This window comes from Aptenodytes forsteri, unplaced genomic scaffold (genome assembly GCF_000699145.1).
Source record: "Aptenodytes forsteri isolate BGI_AS27 unplaced genomic scaffold, ASM69914v1 Scaffold115, whole genome shotgun sequence".
Classification (NCBI taxonomy): domain Eukaryota; kingdom Metazoa; phylum Chordata; class Aves; order Sphenisciformes; family Spheniscidae; genus Aptenodytes; species Aptenodytes forsteri.
Genome location: NW_008795319.1, coordinates 832,392 through 846,472, shown reverse-complemented (window position 1 = coordinate 846,472; position 14,081 = coordinate 832,392). Strand labels below are relative to the sequence as shown.

The 14,081-nt window shown below is 35.3% G+C and overlaps 1 protein-coding gene across 1 annotated transcript in view; it reads right to left on the bottom strand.

Annotated features, from left to right (window-relative positions):
- Window positions 1–14,081, bottom strand: part of KHDRBS2 (KH RNA binding domain containing, signal transduction associated 2) — a 312,654-nt gene that overhangs the window by 296,367 nt on the left and 2,206 nt on the right. The window contains exon 2 of the mRNA XM_009279735.1: window positions 11,258–11,385. Coding sequence (XP_009278010.1) covers window positions 11,258–11,385 — 128 coding nt within the window. The remainder of the gene's footprint in view (window positions 1–11,257; window positions 11,386–14,081) is intronic.

Below are 14,081 nucleotides of genomic sequence, written 5' to 3'. Positions count from 1 at the left end.
TTCCCCAGTTTATGTACTGAGCACGAGGTATGGAGGTATGGAATATCCCTTTGGCCAGTTTGGGTCAGCTGTCCCCCCCTCCCCCCCTCCCAGCTTCTCGCTGGCAGGGCATGAGAAGCTGATGACTAGTGTTCCCAGCCGAGACCAGGACACAAGTCATCCAAAATTGATCACAAAGTAGGTGAGCTTTTTGATCAGTAGACATCATTGGCTTAGTTCTGCTCCTACTGAAGTCAACAGTACTTTGATAAATCTCACCTTAATTAATTGTTTGCTTTATATTTCTCACGAAGCATAGGTCCAATTTGAAAGTTTTACTAGATCTGATTCACTGTGTATTTAGAGACAAAACTTAATTTTTACTGTTCACTACCCTTTTTAGTCTTTAAGCAGCAACACAGGTAAGTGGAAGTGAGCTAGATTCTATTTCTTATCATAAACCACCAACAGACTTGCTTGCTGAACTCCCCTCAGTTTCCAAAAGCTGGGTCCTTTGAAAATGTTGAACTTGCACTGATGATACGGAAGACAGATTTTAGTCCAAAAATCCTCCATTAATACAAACAGCAGAGGAAGAAACAATGCTGCTGTAATTGCAAACAAAAACCCAAATATCCTTCGGTGTAGGTGGAGCACATCTCCACAATCAATCATACACAATCTGTGTACCATTAACATGAAGTCATGCTCCTGATAAGGATTGTCTGATAATGCAGGCTGAACTCCTGCCTGCTCTCAAACTTATTTTATTAGTGTTATGAATTATATTTTTCTTCTGTTCCCCTTGCCCCACCCAAATAGGAATAATAAAAGAAGAATAAAGAGGAATGCAAGAGATTTGGTGGCTTAGAAAACAAGAGACACAACCAACGTTCCCACTGGCGAGTGGCTAGAACTTGTCTGTATTCCACACTGCTGCTACCAGCTACCATCTCTCTCTGTATTCCACACTGCTGCTACCAACTACCATCTCTCTCTTCCCAATCTTTTTATTTGCCTCATTTCCTACTTATGTTGTGTTTTCCAGCCTGTCAACTCCTTGGAGCAAGACCAGTCTACTTATTGAGCGTGTTGAGTACAAAGGGTGTCTCCAACTCAGTTTTGGCCTTTGAGAGCCCTGCAACACGCAATGTTAAATTATAACTACTCTAAAAGCGTACCTTGAAATATGGAAGGCAATACTGCATTCCACCATAATAACACAGAGTAAGTCCTTGTAAATCACAAAGTAGTAACTGAGTGCCCCTGTCTGTAACGTTAAGGATGAGTTCAAGGAAGAAAACAGTAAAAGCTGGAGGCTGAACTACATACCTGCATGTATAAATAAAGGAAAGATATCCCGTGAAAAATCTTTCAAAAATCATATAATCAAAGGGGGGGAGGGGGGGAAGTCCTTTAATGTTGGGAATATTTTTTGTGCCACTTGTTTTTAATTATGTTGTTGCTGTTTTAATTACATTGTTAAAGATTTAAATAGCCACGGATGGTTAAATGAAAGAGACAGGCGAATCTCTACAATGTTATCTGGAGTACAAGTTATTCTCTGCAGTCAGGAACAATTTTATGAAGCAATTCCTGAAGAGGTCTGTACAGAGCAAAATTTCTCAGCATGACAAAGAGGTTAGCTAATGTTGTGGGAGCTGATTTCAACAGCAGTGATATGAAAACAAAAAAATCATTAACAAAAATTAAAACCTATTAAAATCAAGTTACTTTCTGTATCCACTCAAGAGTTCTGCAAGATACTGGAGTCAGAGTTCATCTCCTGATGGAAAAGGTTAGTAGAGAGATGGACAAAAGATCAGGTCCTAAATAAGTCAGAAAAGAAAAATGTGTGTGAAGTTTTATTCACGTATTTTACTGAAAGTACAGCTAAAGTATTTGTCTGAATTTTCCAAATACCTGTTGTCATTAAATGCAGGACAGAAGATTTGTATGTATTTTTGTTTTTTAATACAGTTGGAAATACTGAAAAACTGTACTGAATAGCAGAATTACATCACTCGTAAGAAAATTTAGGAGAGGTGGAATGAGGTTTTGAAGTTTGAGAGGTTTTGCCTTTTCTCTTCAGGTGGAATACAGGAAGATATCGAGAAAAACAAAAATGAATATAACTGCTTTTACACTTTTTCTCTATTCAAGTGTTCACACACTTGATTCCACTTTTCAGAATTAGTTGGACAGTTCATACAGAAGTGATTTAAAGCAAATACCTTGGTTACAAATAGCTTTTTATTTGTAGCAAAGAAGTCGACAATATTGAAAAACTATAATTTGAATTTTGAAATATTTCTGCTAGCAATTGAAATAAAATTAATGATCAGGATGGAAAATACAGATTAATAGGAAATTTGGTATGAAGCAGAAATGAAATAGTATACCACTCACAGGTACTTTTTCTAGTATCTGAGCAGCTTAATTAGGGCCTGGTCTTTCATCACTGAATTGTTTTTATTCAAGTACCTTTTCAAGAGATTTTTCTGAATCTGAAGTACTAAACACTTTATGTAAATTTTCTGTAATAATTTTCTGTATATCAGTGACTCCAGAAACCAGAGATTTAATGAAAGCATCAAATACTATTAAATTCCAGATTCAACACAGGACATAAACAAGTTTTTCCCTATTATTAGTCAGAAAAGAAAAATGTGTGTGAAGTTTTATTCACGTATTTTACTGAAAGTACAGCTAAAGTATTTGTCTGAATTTTCCAAATACCTGTTGTCATTAAATGCAGGACAGAAGATTTGTATGTATTTTTGTTTTTTAATACAGTTGGAAATACTGAAAAACTGTACTGAATAGCAGAATTACATCACTCGTAAGAAAATTTAGGAGAGGTGGAATGAGGTTTTGAAGTTTGAGAGGTTTTGCCTTTTCTCTTCAGGTGGAATACAGGAAGATATCGAGAAAAACAAAAATGAATATAACTGCTTTTACACTTTTTCTCTATTCAAGTGTTCACACACTTGATTCCACTTTTCAGAATTAGTTGGACAGTTCATACAGAAGTGATTTAAAGCAAATACCTTGGTTACAAATAGCTTTTTATTTGTAGCAAAGAAGTCGACAATATTGAAAAACTATAATTTGAATTTTGAAATATTTCTGCTAGCATTTGAAATAAAATTAATGATCAGGATGGAAAATACAGATTAATAGGAAATTTGGTATGAAGCAGAAATGAAATAGTATACCACTCACAGGTACTTTTTCTAGTATCTGAGCAGCTTAATTAGGGCCTGGTCTTTCATCACTGAATTGTTTTTATTCAAGTACCTTTTCAAGAGATTTTTCTGAATCTGAAGTACTAAACACTTTATGTAAATTTTCTGTAATAATTTTCTGTATATCAGTGACTCCAGAAACCAGAGATTTAATGAAAGCATCAAATACTATTAAATTCCAGATTCAACACAGGACATAAACAAGTTTTTGCCCCTATTATTCCTGGTGGTGTGTGGATCAGAGATTATGGGCGACAACTACACTTGAATATGAAAATTAAAATGGCCTTAACTAAAAAGGAAGTTTGAATCCCCCCCCATAAATTTATAAAAAAAAAAGTGATATTTTGTTACAAAGACGCCTGTTCAGTTACTTCATCAAGACCTGGTAGGGGTAGAAATCTTTCAAGACATATGAGAAAGCATTCTTTATTTAAACAACTATTCATGGCATCAATTTCAGTGCAGTACACTTTAGCTAAATTAATAATTTTCTGCCTTCCATTGTTCAGGCTTCTCTTTAAAGAATTCAGTTGAAAAACAGAACAAGCATAATCTTTAGATTTAGTTTGGCATCGGTCTAAATTCTAGTATCCTTCCAAGTATAAAGGCTTTTCTTGTCTTACATGGGAGAAAAAAAAAAAAATACTGGTAGGGCAGGTAAAAATCCCTATTCTGTAGGGATATTCTCTGTTTCTTTTTATTAAAAATATCGGAGTTTTTTTCCAATTTCCTGAAACATCTCCAGGACTGAGTGACAGATCAAATTTTCCTTTTGCCTTATGCATCAACAACGTCCTCATTTCATTACAGCAATATAAATCACAGTTTGAAGTCCTGGCTACTCACTGAACTGACAGCCCAGGTCCCATTTTCCTTAGAAATTTTATATTTTCTTGTCCATCCATCTAATGGACATATCACTATATCTTTTTCTTCCTATCTTACTTAAAAGGGAACTAAACACACAAATCACCTGGAAATGATTAATATGACAACAATTGCCTTGAAAGCAGAATAGCAACTGTCAGTTTTGAGAGAAACAAAACATAAAAGAAGGAGAATGCTAAATAAAAAGAATAATCACCATATTCATTGTCTGAGCCAGACGTTAAAGACAGAACAAGAACAGAAAAGCTCACCCTTCACAATGGATTCTTTAACACCGGTCAGTTTGCATGAGTTATTTGCTTGAAGTCATAGGTTTATGAAGTATAAAATGATATAAACAAATATTATTCAGCGCCGTGACAATTTTGAGTTTTATTTGAATCTTTAAAATAGTAAAAGATGCACTGTAATATTAAAGATATTTTATATACATACTGTTTATTTTTCTGACTTGTCAGATGTTTTGTGTATCTGCACTTATAGAAAGCCAAAGTAATGAACAAAACAAGCCATCCCTTAAAGGCTGAAATCTAGCTAAGCTGAAGCCAAGCACAAAGGGGGCAGAACTGCACCAAAGTCAAGATCATTTTAACTTACGCTGTGCACTGGACAAGCTTGCAAACAAAAACTTTCTATATTATGTGCTACATAAAGCTAAGGTTTTAAACAAGGTCTCAAATTCTTAAACTGAACAAAGGAACAAATTTGCAAAGCCAGGTTTACATGCTCCTTAAACAAATTATCACAAAAAAAGGAGGTGACTATACAAAACAATGGAAGCCAAACTACTGGTTAGTAAATGGCAAAAATCTGTTCAAGGAACTGCAGAAACTGCTCACAGAGGCTTAAGTGTACAAAGATGCTTAAGTCATATACTATTTTTAAGAACAGCACATTTGGATAAATTTATCTTACAAGAGAGCAATAAATGATCAGACCAAATAGATTCTTAATATACACAGAGAAACACACACATTTGAAAACACTAAGGGACAACAGAACTGTCTCCACACTAGATCTTCTTCTCCTTTGCTCACACACTTTTATTGGGAACTACGGCTATAATAAAGTTTGTTTTCATACTTAAAAAATAATTCACAAATTCATGCCAAGAGAAAAGCAATTCACCCTGACTTCTCAAAAGTCTTTGTAGAAGGAACCAAAAGTCAAAAAACAAAGGAGGTCCAATTGGTTGGAAAATAGCATTTTATTTGGCAGCAGATGTCAATCAGTAGATAACTGCTTGCCAGAAAATCAGCATATCCACCAGTTCAGACTGGCCCCCACACCCACTTCTGAACGTTCTCTTAATGCAGTAATGAATTGTTCTTTTTGCCTTGTCTTTGAGTTCAACCATTGCATTTCTCTTACTCTTCCTGTCTCTTACCTCTTTTATGTCCCTTTTCCTAATTATTTCCCCATGTAATGAAACATCACTGCACATACAGTTCTTTTTTGTGCATCGAACCTTCTGTCCCATCCTCCAGTCTATTTGCTCTTGCCTCTGTCTCAGGCATGACTATCCTTTTTCACTCTCTCCTCATTAATGAGGGTCTTTTTCTACTGATACTGTGACTGAAGTTTCTCTGTGCTCATTTCTATCCAAAATCTTTACCCTGTTCTCTTTCCATTCTCTTACCACATCGTCACCAGTATGTGACATCTTCCCCTTACTATCAGTTGTATTTTTTCTTTTGTGTTCATAACTGTAATTAAAATTCCAAATATACTGAACAGAAACATAAGAAACATTTTGTTTCTCTGTATGAAATACTACTGAATAAAGTATACCAAGAAAGTAAGTTCTTCTTTTCAGTTTTGGGGAGAATAATATTCATACATCTGTCTTCTGGACAGGAGTCTTCTGAATTACTTCAGAAATTTTTTTTTGCTTGTGTATTTTTAACATAGAATTGACACACTACAAAATACAGTAATTAACTGGAATAATGGTTAATGAGGGAAATTTCAGAAACAAATCTCAGCTCAGTTGATATATATCTTCTTATCCTGAGAAATTTCTGCTATACTAATATAGACAGCCTCTTTTCTAATCTGATCTATGTAACAACATACATACGGGAAGGATACATTTTACATACATGTGAAAAAGGAATGTTGCAGGTTACTAAGCACCAATAAACTTTACTTATTTAATTAATTGCATACTTGATAGAACTGAGAAATGACTGATAAAGTGCTGATAGCTGCCTTACTGCTGGTACCTGGACAAGACTTCCATTAATACAATCTCTGTGTTCAAGCTCACTGGAATGATTTGTAATTCCATAGGGGACTATTTAAAACAAATAAAATAATCCCATTGACTTATGCTAAATTTATTAGAAAGAGGAAAAGCACAAAACCAGTTCTTCTCCTGCAAATGGTTATTTCATCCAAAATTTGTTTCAAATGCCCTCTAAGAAAGTTTTTAGTGGAGAGATTCACTCTGAGGTGTAATATATGCAAAAGAAATACAGTACTTTGTTGTTCAAATCACCTGTGAATTCTGTTTTAATATATCACTGAGATTAAAATAAGATTTCACTTGAACAAATAAATTTCAAGCAGTGTCTCCAACCTGACATGTTATATACAACACAACCAGTTTAAAAAACCACTTGAGAATGAAAAAGGTGAATTCAGTCGAGTCATTCATCATTCAAGGAACCATCATAAAACAGGCAAAACAAAAAATATAAAGAATCTGGAATGTAACTTAATTTACAGTATTCATCAACATTAGCTTAAGTCTCTTCCCCAGAAACACATACTCTAAAGCAGGGTGCCAGCCATTCAAAGGTTTTTTTCAAACCCCTTTTTTTTTCCTCCAAAAACATGGTAGTTAAACGTCCAGGAGGAAGCCAGCAAGGACTTAAGGAGCTCAGCTGAAGCCAGACCATTTTTCTGAACGAGACCATTATTGTTCGTCAGCTGAGCCTTTGTGCAGGGAAGAGGCTTTATTACACTGCATCCTCTGAAGCCACAGTGCCTCGCAGTTCGCAACTTTACATCAGTGAAGTCATTCAGAAGAATCAACCTGCTTGTCATCTTTGTCACCCCTACCAGATCCTGGTAGTTAGCAGGACATACTTCCAGTATCTTATATTTTGACAGTTTTCATTATCTAACAAACCAATAGAGGGAAAATGGAGTTATAATTCTGTACTTAAACTGAGATTTTGTTTTAAAACTTTCTAACTTTATGACTCACTCTAGCAACAGAGCAAATTGTAATTAATTTCATTTAGTATTATACTTACATAATTATATCTATATAATAAATATCCTATCCTTTTTTATTTATAGACAAATCTATCTTTACTCAATAATCATATCATTAGAAAACTATTAAACACTGTCTTTTGTTCAGAAGACATTGCATTGATTTCTGTCCCTCACTGGAAAAAAGAAGAGTTCATTACTTCCAGGTGTCATCACCTCCAACTTCACTGCACCTCCCAGTCGTCAGTAACTAAGTAACTTGGAAAATTTCTTCCTTAATCAACTGCTGTTTGTTTTTTTCCCAGAATGCACAATTTCAATGCAACTGAAATTTGTCAAAACTGGAAATTCTTTATCTTGAATGTGAACTGTCATGCAATTAAATAACTTAACTCAGCATTTTGGCTCTAAATTTGTCCATGTTATTTCAACTCCATTAGGTTTAGACTAATTTACCTGTTGATAGATCAGAAGGAAAAGAAATACCCAAACCCAGATTTAACCAGGTAAGAATTTAATTTCTAGAAAGAACAATTGGAAAGAAATCATTAAATCTATGTATTTGAACTAACGTGGGTTCCTTCATCTTCAACATACAACAGTGGTTTTCGGAGTTGATAAGGTAGTAACTCGCCATTAGGTTTAGACTAATTTACCTGTTGATAGATCAGAAGGAAAAGAAATACCCAAACCCAGATTTAACCAGGTAAGAATTTAATTTCTAGAAAGAACAATTGGAAAGAAATCATTAAATCTATGTATTTGAACTAACGTGGGTTCCTTCATCTTCAACATACAACAGTGGTTTTCGGAGTTGATAAGGTAGTAACTCGAACCAAAGTAACTCTTTTTTGTCATATGAAGAGAAAATGCTTACTGAAAATCCAAGGTTTTCCAGAAAAATTTTCATGACAATAACTGAAGGTGTAAGTCACATTTGTTTGGGTGTTTTGACCCTAAGCCCATACAGTAACTCTGACTCTCTGAGAGCTAGGTATTGGCATGCAAATGACAAAGTTTCCCATCAAGCCTCTAAATTGTGGCTTTTGTTTTTCAGCAACAAGACCATTTCAGACTCTGTTTGCTTCTTTCTTTCTTTCTTTTTTTTTTTAAATAACTCACTCTTTTCCCATATTTGATGTATTTGAAATACAACATTCAACTGAATATGACTAAATGGCAAAATCTTTATGAACAAGCCCCTGGTATTTTCATGCAAGTTTTAAACTGAACAGCTACAAAAGCTGAAAAAAGGAAAAGTCAGTAACAAATAGTCTTCTGAGTATTTTTGTTGGTCTGCCTTAGCTGGAATTCACGTATCATGAAAGTAAGAAAATGGCACTATGGGACAGGAAAAAGGATCAACAAACACAAGACACTGAATCATTGTTTCAGAAGAAATCTGCTGCACAGGGGAGTGTGTGTAAACGAGATGCTGTTTTTACTTGGGCTGCTGAGATTTAAAATAATCAACCTCAGAAAAGATCATTGCTGAACTATCAAGTAACACCCTTATTTCTTTTTTAGATCTCTATTTTACAGAAGAGGAGAGAGGCCTGTATCTTTAACAGAGCTGGTAACGTAAGACAGCTGTTGCTAATCACAGTCTTTGATTTTATTTTGCTGCCGTCTGCACCAGCAATTTCAGAAATCAGACACTTGAGTAGAGACAATTTTATAATACTTATGTTGCAACTTCAAAAGCTGTTTAGCCACTAGAAGCCTTTTGTGTTTGGTTAACTTTTACTCAAACCTTAAAATGCTGCTTCTGACTCTACAGCTGTCACTGAAGGGATCTACCCTCACTGCAGCTTAACCTACAGACCATAATAAACCTTTAGGCCAAGGGTTCCCTTGGAGCAATTTATATCTCTACATGTAGTTAAATAAGAGCAAATGTCATTAAAGGACTGATCTCATTCCTAAATAGAGAGTCTATAAACCACATGATTTTTTTTTTTTTAACTGGTCAGAATTTTTTTTCCAAAATTTTATACTCCTGGACACTTTTTTATGATTTACAGAACCCAGCTCACCCAACACTGCCCAAAATAATCTTATCAAAAAAACAATGAATGAATAATTTAAAATAATGTTCTTTCAAATACAAATGCCTCTCAGGTGAAATCATACTGCAATTCTCTTCACTCTTTACAAGTACAGGTCTGATCAACTGCTCTTATTACCATATTCTGCTGAATATATAAAATTAATGTCTTTTTTTTTAACCCGATTTCTACTTTTTTTTGTTATTTATAAAGCAATCTGAAGCAATCACTGTGTACTGATTTTGACTATCCTAATGTATACAATTCATCAAGAAAAGATAAGATGCTAGACCACAGCAATCAGCAGTTTGATACAAATGGCAAATGCAACCTTGAAGGATGGTTACTAGATGGTAGCAGGAAACCCGCAGTTCTGGGAATAATTCCATGCTGAGCATGGAATATTGCTAGCAAATCAACTACAGAAACTTTCCATGAGTGTATTTTGCATTACTGAATAAGTATTTCATTTCCATCACACTGATTTTTTTGTTTCACTGCTCAAAACCTGTAGGAATGCTTTATATCTTTTACTACTCATTAATATAACAAGCTCATTAAAGTAAATGAAGGTTAATTTAATCATATTCAGGCACTATATTGGATAGATTATTGCATTTGTCTTTTAAATAGTTTGTCTTTCATTCTACTATCTTCATCAAATAGTATTCTGAATAATTATCACATTGCCATTACAAAGTTACAGCACTATTACATTCTTATTAAGAACTTCAGGTCACCTATAGCATTTACACAAAATACCACAAATCTAGTCAAAGCACCTCAGGCTATGCAGCAAGAAAGTAATTCCTAATAGCACTGTGTGCATTTCTAAGGTCTTTACCATTTGGATGATTACATTATCTCAGTTTTATATTCACTAGTCAGGAGGTAAATGTCAGCTGGAATCACTGAATCTCAATTTTTTACACCTTTCATTTTGTTTGATAGGCTTTTAACCCATTGTAATTTATTGCTCTTACTGAAGAAAGTATAAAGCAAAAAGCTCAGAGTGTAATCAAGGCTAATGGTGAACCAAATACCGTGTGATAATAAATCAGCAAGAAAAAAATATTCTAGAGATAAATGGAGATGTTTACCATTTCACTTTGAATACTATTAAAATAACTGTTTATGTAAAATACAACACTACACAAAAAAAAAAAAGACACCAACATTCTCTTCTTTCATGTAAAATAAAAACTAAAACTTCAGGCAAGCAGCTGAATTTGGGTCTCTTCTGCAAGAAAAAAAATGCTTTTTTTAATTATAATATGTAGCAGTGAGGAGAACAAAAAACAATATGAAGAAAGTATGTGGTGGAAAGACATTTGAATTTTATAAACACGGACATACATTGCCAAAGTCATAGCTTGCAGTAATCCTGCTACTTTATCTTTTAAAACTTATTACACCAGAGAAAATCCCCCAACTCCTGTGTGAGTAAGCTGCAGCACACTTAAGCTGACTTTTCAGAGTTATTGAAACATTTTTTCTTTATTCTGCTAGAATACTTTTTTTGTTAACTGGTCTTTTCTTTTCTAAAAAGACGGTACCTGTGAAAAAAGCAACTATGAGAAAACTTCTCATCAGTTTGCCTAAAGACCAGCTAAAAAACCTACTTGAAGTAAAAAAAAATTCTCATTCACTTCAATAGCTTTTCTGAAAGGCCCCAAGACAGAAGTTAGAACATATAATAGATAATAACAGGTAAATTCAAATAGGAGCTTCATTTCTAGGTGGTTTTTTTTTTTTTAATATCACAAAGCCTGCATACTAAGAGTTAATAAAAATGTTTAAGTATATTGACTTTTTCATCGCTCTATTAAGAAAGATTAAACAAGTGTCAGACTATATTTACAGTACCTTTGGATATTGTTTGACAGGGATCAGAACTCTTTCTGACAGCTTTATGTTTTTGTTGCTGATAACATCAAGGTATTTCTTTTCTTCATCTTCCTTCTTGCCTTCAGAACCCTGAAATTTTTCAATTTCTGAAAAATATTTAAAAAGAGAGCAATCAGTGACATATTTGTCATCCTCAGTAACTTTAAACTTGCCTATTATAATACAGACTGTGCACTGAACACCTGTGCTGTTTGCACTCACGTGACATGTACTGTTGTCTTTGAAAAAACCTGGACTGTCGCCAGTGCTGAGAAGCAGAGGTGACAGTCCACCAGTCGTACTCCTCAACTAATTCTTCCCAGCTGAAACTGAAGCCAAATGATCTCAGCGAGAGCAGGAAGAGCTCAGCCTATCAGTCTTTTAAAGAGGATCACATTATGACAGCTTGATGCTATTTTGTAAATGTGACCTGTCAGAATGAAGTCAGATTCTAACTGCAATGGCTAACTTTCAGTAAGAGTAGTAAAAAACTGAAGAAACTTCTTGTTGTTACTGAGTTTCCATTCAAATGCTTCTGAATTATATAAAGGTTGTGCAAAATAACATAAGAAATAAAGTTAACTCTTGCACAAAAAGATTCTTCATTAAAGAAATGCAGTAAGTAATCATTATATATATAATAATGATGATACATAGAACATGCTATAGAATTTAGGAAAACAACCCCAAAATATATTCAGGTTTAATAGCTTGGCGTTCTTTATTCCCTAAAGCTCTATAAGCAACAGATAATAACAAACAATTGAATTTATTACCCTGAAAAGAACATCTAATACAGTGCCTGAGAGCTTCCTGATAGTACAGGTACTATTGAAAAAACTGCATTTGCAGCAGTACCATTATTGACAGCAAAGAAACTGGCAATACTTATAATGAGTTAATTATAACTGAATTATAGCAGAAAAGAGACAGCTGTGGGTCTGAGAAACATGCAGTTTCAAGGCCCAGAAAGCAAGCACGGAGAACAGTAACACAGTGACAGCAATCTGTAACACATATACAAGTTTCTTTGACTTACAACAAACATAAGGAAAAATGTATATAAGACAACAGCCCATGTCATGATTTGTTAATAAATGTTTATGCTGCCTATTCTAGATCAAATAATTTATTTAAAGCCTGCCCCAGCAGATCTCAAATGCCACTTAGGAGCTCTTTTAAAACCTCAGATGGGACACACGTTCCCTAATTTAGGATTAGAAAGTTATTTTTAATCACTAAAAGCATCAGGAGGACAAGTTTCATTTTTATAAAATACTTTAATATACCTGGAAAAAAAAGTGGTATGTTGCATTCAGTGGGAGCAAGCATCAATTAAGCGCAAGCTTACAAAGCAATATTCTGCAGTAAAATAATTAGTTCAGGCAGGTTTAACAGATAGGAAGTTCTTTTACAATAGCTCCAATGCAATTATACAAAGGTTTGTGCTATGGGGGTGCAGAGAAGAGAGACAAAGGTGAACAAAAGAGGGAAAAGTGTTGCAAGTGCAGTAAGTATTGGAATGAAATGAAGGAATTAATTTCTCAGATGCATTGTGAACACTAGTAAGCGAGGTAATTCTCAAAGCCAAGTGAGGAAAGTGTTATCTATTTGTACACATATATTAAATTGAGGTTGGAAAAGACCTCTAAGATCATCGAGTCCAACCGTCAACCCAACACCACCATGCCCACTAAACCATGTCCCTAAGCGCCTCATCTACACGTCTTTTAAATACCTCCAGGGATGGGGACTCAACCACTTCCCTGGGCAGCCTGGTCCAATGCTTGACAACCCTTTTGGTGAAGAAATTTTTCCTAATATATCATCTAAACTTCCCCTGGTGCAACTGGAGGCCATTTCCTCTCGTCCTATCACTTGTTAATTAGAAGAGACCAACACCCACAACCTCCTTTCAGGTAGTTGTAGAGAGCAATAAGTCCCAGGTCCCTCAGCCGCTCCTCATCAGACTTGTTCTCCAGACCCCTCACCAGCTTCGTTGCCCTTCTCTGGACACGCTCCAGCACCGAAACGTCCTTCTTGTAGTGAGGGGCCCAAAACTGAACACAGTATTCGAGGTGCGGCCTCACCAGTGCCGAGTACAGGGGCACGATCACTTCCCTACTCCTGCTGGCCACACTAGTTCTGATACAAGCCAGGACACTATTGGCCTTAAACACTATTAAACTCTCCTGAGGAGGTGCTGAAGATGATAGATACTTTTAAGTCTGTGTGGTCAGTAGGCAAGATGGACGGGAACTGAAGCTTGGGACAAACTGCTCCCCTTCCAAACTTCCACCAGCCCCTGTGACTCTACCCTCCCCCTTCCCAGTCTTGTGCTTTCTTTTTGACTGAGAAAGTTTTGGAATAAAAGTGGAGTCTTTGCTCAAGTTAAAGAAAGACTACTTCAGTTGGGCTTTTCAGACATTACTAGTATGTGAACAAGACCTTGTGGATTTACCAAGAGTGAGACTACCTGTGGGACTTTAATTGGTTTCACTCCGCTGTTTAACTCATACTTCTTTTTGACTGAGAAAGTTTTGGAATAAAAGTGGAGTCTTTGCTCAAGTTAAAGAAAGACTACTTCAGTTGGGCTTTTCAGACATTACTAGTATGTGAACAAGACCTTGTGGATTTACCAAGAGTGAGACTACCTGTGGGACTTTAATTGGTTTCACTCCGCTGTTTAACTCATACAATCATAGAATCATAGAATACTTTGGGTTGGAAGGGACCTTTAAAGGTCATCTAGTCCACCCCCCCTGCCGTGGGCAGGGACATCTTCCACTAGAGCAGGTTGCTC